We start from the raw sequence: 10,098 nt of genomic DNA, 5'->3' as shown, positions 1-10,098 counted from the left end.
TTTATAATTGGGAGGGCTTCTACATTACAAGCTATTTCACCACTACCAAAACTAAAAGGCTTTCATTTCATGATTCTTCAATGTTTGCCTCTGTCCCTGCGTTCAACAGATTGAAAGGAGAATATTTCACATATATTAAAAATCTCTTTTATCTCAGATGAAATGAAATAACTCAAAATAATCTTAAGTGATGCTCCCAGAGAGCAGATGAATATTTGCTCAACCTGCAACAAATTTACAGAACAAAAAGGTCAGATAAGTTGACTGGACCATGGAAGCACAGTTGATGGACTTTTTACACCGTGGGGGGTCAGGGGCACTGACCCTCCATGCAGTTGAAAACATCTGCAGTTCTGCATCCATGGATTCCACCAACCACAGGCTGTGGAGTACTGTAGTATATGCTTCGTGAAAAAAAAATCTATACATAAGTGGACCTGCACAGTTCAAACGTGTGTTTTCAAGGGTTGCTTTTACTCAGAGTTAGACCAATTAAACTAACATGTAGCAAAGCTATTTCTTACACAAACTGATAAAGAGTACAAAACTTTAAACAGTCATGAAATATAAGAAATGGAGTGTGATTTACAACTAGAAAGAGGAATGTGGCTACTCGCACACACACAGAGGCATGTTAACTGTTAAATGCTATGACAAAATCTAACTAATCCATTGTTGTCTTCAAACTTAAGTTTTATTTTGTAGTCAGCAACTTTTCCATCTGTCAGCTTGGATGAGAAAGATGCTAATTAAAACCAAAGAGCAACTGTACATGCTGGCTGAACATTTACAAACCTCCGAAATACAGCAGGACATGAGGCACATAATTAGGATGTCAGTTTAACAAGACAAGCTAATTCAAAAGGATGTCATTTTGTAGTATGTACTCAGCTGAGCTTTAAGTAAGCAGGACTGCTGGGTGTGGACTTATTCCTCCTACCTCTCTTTATATGCAATAACACCAAATGCTGTCAAGAAAACTTACCTTGTAGTCAAGACATCTGTCTTTTTAAGAAAGTTCCACCTCATATAAACTGGTTTCATAAACAAAAACTGCTTCTAAGTGATTCTGTCTAGGATGTCTATCTCCAAGTTTTCCAACTTGGTCTGCTCCTTGAAACACTGCCAAAATAACAGCAACAGCTGGTGATATCATAGGGAAAAAACTCATTGCCACAGGAAACCAAACACTGTTGAGTCAACATTTTTCTTCTTGGTCAGTTGTTTTATACTTATTAGGTAAACCAAAAGACCTGTTTGAGTTGTTGTACAAATATGCGTATGCGCATATGTGACTGAAATTAACATCTAACTGTGGAAAACGTCTAGTTCAGAGTCCATCGGTGCTTTGGGATTTTGAGCTGTCTTCTGGTATGGAAAACAGACTTAGCATCTCCATCTCCAGTGGATGCAAGCTGCCGCCTGTGATGATCAAGGAATGTAATGGTCCTCCCAGGTCCACTGTACACATCTGCTGCAAAGTGCCGGCTGCAATTTTCTGGTCCTCAGCTCCAACTCTGGCTAAGCCAACACAGAGCGTCTCCTCGGTGACTGCTATTAAAAATAAAAAATAAAAAAAAAGACATTGCCATTCAGTTCTGCAAATGCACTATTCTGAATCCATTCAAACCAATGCTAGTACCAAAAGTTTATTTAAAGAAGCTCAAATACTTTAAATCTCCTTGATCACTCAGTACAGACTAACTATCTACTGATTTATCCTGGGCTTTTCTAAATTATTTGCTCTATATGACATATAAAGTGAAGTAGTACTTCCTAACTTTACCCTTTCAGAATTTCAAAGGCTCACCTTAGTTTAAGTTTTCAGGACTTGATGAACAATTACCTGTATCCATACCCTATTGCATAGCATTCTGAGTGAATGATATTTATTACACTTATATTTTAAATAAAATGTTTGAGATATGTTCACATTGACCAAGATATATTGGAAAAACCAGAGGATTATGGGATCAATGCACAGATTTGAGCTGTACTTAGCCATATGGCTATGTGACAAACTTCAGTTTTTTCATTTTTTTTAAAAAATGGAATACTATCTCTCAGAAATGGTGAGAGAGATAGTGGTTTAAGGGCTAAAGTTACAGATATGAAAGTATTTAGTCAACTAAAGAGCCCTTACCAAGTAATAGGCATTATGACATTACTTACATTTTTTAAGTTCAAAATAACCAACATTAGTGAACTTTAGTATTACTCACTCTGGTCTGACAGCTGAAGGGCTAATCTTTTTGTGGTTTTGTTTAGTTGGGAAAGCTGTCCTGATTGACATGCAGGCATGTAAGGAACTCTGAACAAAGTTAGGATACAAGCACCCGTGCAGATTATTTGATCACAACGTTAGCAAGACGTACTGAGACCAAAATCATCAATGGTCACTCAATAATCTCTTCATGGGAGTTCCCGCTGTGGCTCAGTGTGTGAAGAATCTGACATAGCATCTGTGAGGGCGCCTCACTGAGTGGGTTAAGGATCTGGCGTTGGCACAAGCTGTGGCTTAGGTTGAGGATGCAGCTCAGATCAGGTGTTGCTGTGACTGTGGTGCAGGCCAGCAAGCAGCTGCAGCTCCAATTTGACTCTTTGCCTGGGAACTTCCATATGCCACAGGTGTGGCTGTAAAAAAACAAAAACAAAGACAAAAAATCTCTTCCCATATCTCTTCTATCAATAAATAGGTGCTCAAAGCAGGAAGCCAGTCAATGCCTTACAGCAGAATATAATGACAGATTCATTTTTAAGAATCTCTCAATAAAAATGTACTGACAATGGACATTTTATTACATACTACATCCACTGTGTCTAGATACTAGGATATAAGGGTAAATCCTCTTGTCCTTCTCTTGAAGAACACCATACCTGGTCTTTCAATGTTGAGAGTGAGGACAAGCAAAATAAGTATAATTTGGCAGGATAGAGCTCACCATAGATTTGGATTAAAATGGAAGTTTTATATTCTACTAAAATATCTGGTAAAAATATTAACAGCTTTTAAAATCTGACCAATGGTTAGTTCGTAAAAAAAAAAAAAAAATCCTCACATTCTAGAATGATATTAATTTCACTAGAAAGAACTCCATCTATTTTCTTTCAGTATAACTTTTGGCCTATGAGATTTAAGGTCAAGTTGGAAAAAAAAAATGATAGGAAAAAATACAATGAGAACACACTACTGCCCCAGTGGGGCTGGCAAACACATGTGCGGGCCAGATGTGGTACCATCTCCACATCCCAGCGCAGCCACAGGGGAGCTTGAGAGTCAAGCAGGGCCTAAAGTACCTGGCTCTTCTCCTCTCATTCGCTGGTTCTGAATGATCTCCAGAAGCTGCTGCGCTGCTTGGTTCACACTCATATACCGAGGCGGTTCGTAGATCTTCCTTCCCCTGTAAGTTAAAACTGGATGCCACTCTGCTTCGCCATGACACATTTTTACTGCTATTGCTCCCCCAGGTACACTCAGCTCCCACGGTACATTCTGTGTGAAGCTGCTTTCACGTTACCCATTTCAAGTACACACTGAAGCACAGATACAGCGATTGTTTACCTGAAGTTTCTTAAGCTTTTCTCACTGTTCTACTTCAGATGGCCTCTCATCTCACTGAGATATTGGCAGAAATAAAAGCCCAACAACTTAAAGATAAATGTTTAGGTCAAAGTTACCTTTATTCAAAGTGCTATCTTAGGCAAAAATAATTCAAAATAAGTGGCAACTTGTTCTACGCCCTAGCTTAATCAGGTTATACAGTGTTCATTTTTACTACCATGTTTAAACCACATATTCATTCTTCTTTTCACACCTTCTTCTAAGAAAAGTTAAAGTGGTAAGTATCTCAAAATCTTGGAGGGTAAGATATGTGTACTTCCATAGGTCTCAAAAGGCTACCGCATTTACCCAATGATCAAATAAAAACACTGCTTTTACAGTTTACAAAAGAGTTCATATAGATTATGTTATTGTCTCTCAGAACAATTCTGCCAGTCGGCATTGTTCAAGAGAAATACAATGCAAGCCATAAACATAATTTAAAATTTTCCATAGTATCCACAATAACAGAAGAGACAAAATTAATTTTAATTATATTTAACCCAATATATCCAGAATGTTATATTTCAACATTTATTCCTATAAAAATCATTAAAGATTATTTTTGTATTAAAGTCTTTAAAATCTGGAATGTATTTTATATTTTGGTACTTCTTGATTCAAATGCTAACTTCTCACTGGAAATACTTGATCTGTACTCGGATTTCATAAAATTCACACTTGTAAAAGTAGATTTACATATTGAATTGTTCTAAATATAGTTAAATGTTTTCTGATAACTAAGCTGTGTATTAGTTTTAAATTAATTTAAATTATAAATCCAGTTTTTGAGTTACATTAGCTATAAGTACTTAAAGCGCTCATTAGGCACATGTGGGTAGTAGCTACTGTACAAGACACTGCATCTATAAGCAAAAAAAGGGTTATTACTCCCATTATACATAGGAAGAAAATAAGGCTCAGAAATGGATGTAACTTGCTCAAGAGCACATAACCAGAGAGGCCAACCTAAGACTCGAACCCACGTCTTCTGACTCTCAATGAACTCATCCCACGAATATTTGCTGAATGCCTATTAGGTGCCAACCACTATTCTGAGTCCGGAACCTATGAAGTCTATTGCTACTTACACTCTATCATTTCATTAGACTGAAAGTGTTTAGTTTTGCACTGTTACTGAAAGCTGACTGATTTTCACTTGATCTTCGCCAAAAGGCTAAGAAGCCATGAAAGCTGATTTTCAACAATCTTTAGAACTCCTGTCATTTAAACAGAATTTATTGTTCAAGCAATTAAAATAGATGCATGCATTCTCAGAACAAGAACTTACTTGATTAGATTTTCCAAAGACTGCTCCTTTACTTTGATGTCTGTAGGAAGTAGAAAATTAGATCTTTTTAAAGTAACCACTTTATTCATATTGTAAACTTCAGCTGAGTTGCCTAAATTTTTGGTAAGTATTTTTCTCAAGTCTCCAAAATGGCTAATTTGAGAGTTGGTGACAGCCTTCCCTCACATGTGTATCTGGCCACTTTGTAATGGAAACAGAGAAGAATGGAAGCCTGTGGTTGTATAAAGGTCATTAGTTAGAACACAAACATGATGTTGGCCCTGAAACCATCCTGGAAGAATTGCAGTTTCCTCTTGGAAAAGAAGACACAGGAAAGAGTTAGGTAAATATGCGCATATACACTACCTCACAGCTCATCGAGGGTCTTTGTGTTCATTTCTATCTGCTGGTAACTGCATAGACCCAATGAAAAGTCTTGTTATGCTCCTATTCTCACCTATATTTTCCAGGCACTGGAATATAAGCTTCGATGTATGTACCACAAGTAGAAGAAAATTCTCACGACATTTTGCAAAGACTTTTGCTTTCTTGTAACTGATAAGACATGCCTAGTAACCTATGAATAAACACTTTAACACCAATATTCATACTTAAACAGGAATTTCCTGAGCACTGACTGCCAGACATGGGGCTACCAGGGCAGCCGAAACACACAGAGTCTCTGCTCTCAGAAAGCTTGACAATGCAAGCATCACAAAGATTGGATTCCTTATACTTTTTAATCACTGATGCTGGTACGATCTGGTAGAAGGTAAAAAAGCAGAATCACTTTACATCCTCCCAGGAACTCAGGACACAGCAGCAAGAGCAACAGCTGCTTCCTGTTCTATATACTGAAAACAAATGGTTCAGCCAAAGTTTCTTTTTGCAAAAATAAATATAGCGCAACTTAGGGGTCTTTTTGATAGACATCTATAGCTTTCCTAAGTGATTATAAAAGTTTCCCTTCTAAAGGATGCTAAAGAGATATTCCAGAGATAATTCTTTATTTGCATTTCTAAATGTTCTTAGAACCAGCAGTGAATATATTTTTCAGGTTCAAAATATCACTGATTATTTAATATTTCCACTTGTCTGGCATATAGAAGGGGAAAAAGAAAGTTATATGTGTTATTGAAATGTGGCCTGCGACACAATTAATGGTATATAAGTCAACTCAGATTTCTATTACATGATAGCTACAGTATTTTTTAAAAATTAAATGCATTTATAAATTCATTTGCTTTGAGCTTCTGAAATGCTATTTGTGATTAAGTTTCTAACTTGATATTTTCAGGGGTTTTTTTTTTACATTTTTAAATGATACGTTGTACAGAATTTGATTTTTTAAAATGAAGAGGGTTGGGGAGAATTTTCACACGCAAATACTTTTTAACTGAACATAAGACTGCATTAGTGACTTAATATCAAGCCAGACCCATCTTAATACTTTTCCTTGGTCTTCACACAGGCCATAATCATTCCTTTCTATTTCTGCTTGCTAGAATATAAGATTCTCCTATTTTATGCACCTATCATAATGCAAGGTACCCAGTAGATACTCCGTAAATATCTACTGAACAAATTTTTTCACATGGCTCTACTACCCACCCCCCATCCATCAGCCCATTCTAACTAATCTACCCCTTAAGTACAGTAAGTCCCAACTCCTTCAGAAAGCCTTTATTGGCTTCCCTTCGAGTCCTTTTTATTCTTTGAAATATCCATATTATTAATACTATATCTTATTAATCTCCAATTACATCACATACATCAGTCTTGTCTTTGCAAGAAAATTTTAATTTCTCTATAGTTTCTTACCATGACATATTCTCACTAATCCCTTATAGGGCTTGGCCCATAGCAAGCATTCAATAAATACATACTAATTTAAATAAGGAGAATTTCCAGGTGATTAAATGATGAGAATTTGGAATCATGATATCTTATACTTCACACCTTCCTGTTTTTGTTAATGGAGCAAGGAAGATATATTGTTTAACCTTGTTTGTCTTTTCCCAGGAAAGCCAAGAAAAGGGGCAGCTCTTAGAGTTCAAGAGCCAAAGTTCTGGTTTGTCCTTCCTGCCTCTCCATACAATAGAACTTAATTGTTCTATAAACTTTCAAGTACACCAGCATGTTAGTTCCAACTAGATTTCAAAACCCTGAGGGCAGGACCCATGTCTAATGCTTCCTTAGTATTTCAGAAGAACCTAACTCCACAGTGGGCATAAACACTAAATAAATACCTGTAAATTGATCGTCTAACCACCTTTCCAAAGCTTCCAAAAAATAAATCCTATTTTTCCCCCTTTCCCCTATTTTTTATGTTACAGGAAGAAGTTAACAGGTAGCTTAGTTCTTAAAAGGCCTTTCTTTCCATTCTGTTTTAAAGCCTCTCAGTTCTGCTGTAAAACACACGCACACTTTAGAATCTGAGCTCCAACGAATCTACCCCTCAGTCCCTCAGTTGCATATACTTCTACTTCTGCCTTTAATAAAAGTCCTAATGGCTGTCCTTCATTGGATCCAAGTTCAAGGTAACAGGATGGATATATGTAATGGCATATTCCACATGAATTAACAAGTGTGTTACAGTCTGCTTGCCAGTAAGAACTACAAAAAAGGAAGACCAGTACCTTTCCACATGGAAAAATCCAAAGACAAAACTAGAAAGCCAATTCATTAATTATGAATTACTAAATTACACTGACAATAAGCTAAAAGAAGAAAATATTTTCATACCAGTTAATTGTGAGATACAGGCATAAGCCAAAACAATATTAGAGAAGCATTCATGGACTGATCTCGATCTAGAATTAATCAGGTGTCAATGTTATTGGAGTAAGAGGAATATACTCTGGCTGGAACTGAATGAACTAGCAAAAGTTGAAGATTTTCTGTGCCAATGGGTAGTAAGATCAAGTCTGAGAAAATAAACTAAAAATAAACTTCAACCAATTAACTTCCATTAAACACTAATGAGCAGCTACACTGTGCCAGACGTCTAGACATTTGGAAGAGAGATAAGAGCATGACAAAGTCCTTGCTCTTATGAAGCAGGGAAGAAAACCAACCAGTTGATAAAGCAATTCACATGGATGGTAAGACTGAAAGGAAATAATGCAAGACAATGGGGAAGAGAAGCGCTGGGGAACACAGGGTGTACCGCGTTAGATTACGAAAAACTTCGCTTTAGGTCAGGAGTTGGCAAACTTCTATAAAGGGCCAGGTAGCAAATATCTTAGGTTCTGAGGGCCACAAGGTCTCTCTCATAATTATCACTGCCATTGTAGCATGAAAGCAGCCACAGACGACACATAAATGAAGCAGCATGGATGTGCTCCAATTACACTTTGTTTATAAAACAGGCAGTAGGCTGGATTTGATCCATGGGGGCTAGTGTACTAACCCCTGCTCTAGATAATCTCCAATTTCTATCCTATAAGAAATGCTAACCCTGAGTAAAACTTTTTAATAGTCTTCTTTTAAAAGAGACATATAGATTAGCGTTCTGGTAATACAAAAATTATATATATTACTGAATAACAGAGAACTGGTTATATTATACAAATAACCTAAATGCTTTCAGCTAGTAGGAATCTTATCTAATGTTCTAGATATCTGTACTTACTAAAAAGGCCGAAATCATGGGTTCACTCTCTGTCCTGACTCTGTATTTTGTGGCAGACACTCTACTGGATGGCTTCCACACACAGTACCACTAAAACAGTGCAATTCAGTGTGTGATCCGAGGACTGATGCCAGTATGTGACAATTCTGCTACCAGTAAACGGTGAAGCAACTACAGGAATGAGAATTTAGAAACACTTAGAGTAATTTGACTTTGACACAGAAGATTGGAAATTTTAAAATAAATAAGTATGTGTTTATTGTGTATATATATATATATATATATACACACACACATATATATTTGTATATATTATATATGTGTGTATATATATGACATATATACACACATATATATTTGTATATATTATATATGTGTGTGTATATTACATATATACACATATATATTTGTATATATTATATATGTGTATGTATATTACACACACACACACACATATATATATAAAAGAACAAAACCTAGTCCTTTACCACACATAATTTGAGAAGTACTGCTCTAAACACTACCCTGAGGCAAGAAAAGACTATTCCTATTTGACAAAAATGAAGGTAAAGTAAAGACGGTTCACAATACTCTCTAGCTAGTATACAGAACTCAGATTTTTGTCTTCTGATTCCAAGTGTAAATACTGTTTCAAAGTCATCAAAAATGCCAGTTAGCTCTTCTCTGTTCATGAGTCACAGATGAAAGCTTTGACTACAGGATTTTTGTAACACATACTGTAGAGCAGGAACTGTAGTGAATGTGAATCAGTACAATTCCAGCACCTCTGCTGGCAAAAGCAGCCCACTGCGTCTGCAGCTCCGTTAGTACCATCATTTTGGTATGTGAAGACAGCAATCCAAGCTCTTTCCACCCTTGTCAGGAAATAGGATTTGGCAGCATAATACAGTGAAAAAAGCTGTGACTAGCAGGCTATTTGGATTCTACCAATTTTGCAATCAATTCTGAGTGTCTGAAAATGACTCAATATCTCTGGGCCTCAACTTCATCTATAAAACAGGCTTCAGTAAGATGATCTCCAGGGTCTCTTTCACATCTATGACAGCATCAATAATCTGATGGCATCAATACTGCATATTCAAAGGACACCTCAAGGGGGACATGGGATGGGTAAGAATAAATGCTCCATACAAGTCTGTTGAATTGCTGTAAATGGACCGGAACAGGATCTCAGTGGACAAACAGGTAAGAGATGGAACCTGGAGGGGCTCCATAAGGGCATATGTGGGCTGCAGCATGAACTATAGCATGTACACAGGAATAGCCATATGGTATTTGGGGAAAGAGCATGGCATACATAAAGCATCCTTTCTTATCTCTAGCTAGCTGCCCACAGAAGAGGTTCACCTTCACACAAAATCAAAAAGAGAACAATATGACAACCCCACATTGTGACCCCGAGGAAACGCCAAAGGCCTTTACCCAGCAAGCAGAGCGTGTGCATGCCATTTAGTCTGTTCTTCTTCACTTTGTCAAAGAAGCTTTCTGGTCTCCAAGTGTCTGTCCAAAAAACAATAGACACAGTCTCTCCAAATTTATACAACTAGAAAA

At 36.9% G+C, this 10,098-nt stretch overlaps 1 protein-coding gene across 2 annotated transcripts in view; it reads right to left on the bottom strand.

Annotated features, from left to right (window-relative positions):
- Positions 1–675: 675 nt before the first annotated feature.
- The window catches only part of DPH5 (diphthamide biosynthesis 5), a 35,235-nt gene continuing 25,812 nt past the window's right edge, over positions 676–10,098 (bottom strand). For both annotated transcript variants that reach the window (XM_047785172.1, XM_047785171.1), the window contains exons 5-8: positions 9,970–10,090; positions 4,893–4,932; positions 3,298–3,401; positions 676–1,554 (exon numbers count right to left, since the gene is read on the bottom strand). In XM_047785172.1, coding sequence (XP_047641128.1) covers positions 1,331–1,554; positions 3,298–3,401; positions 4,893–4,932; positions 9,970–10,090 — 489 coding nt within the window. In that variant the 3' untranslated portion in view covers positions 676–1,330. The remainder of the gene's footprint in view (positions 1,555–3,297; positions 3,402–4,892; positions 4,933–9,969; positions 10,091–10,098) is intronic.

The sequence above is a fragment of the Phacochoerus africanus genome, chromosome 6 (genome assembly GCF_016906955.1).
Source record: "Phacochoerus africanus isolate WHEZ1 chromosome 6, ROS_Pafr_v1, whole genome shotgun sequence".
Taxonomy (NCBI): domain Eukaryota; kingdom Metazoa; phylum Chordata; class Mammalia; order Artiodactyla; family Suidae; genus Phacochoerus; species Phacochoerus africanus.
The sequence above is the reverse complement of the archived record's forward strand: the minus strand, read 5'-3'. Positions and strand labels throughout refer to the sequence as shown.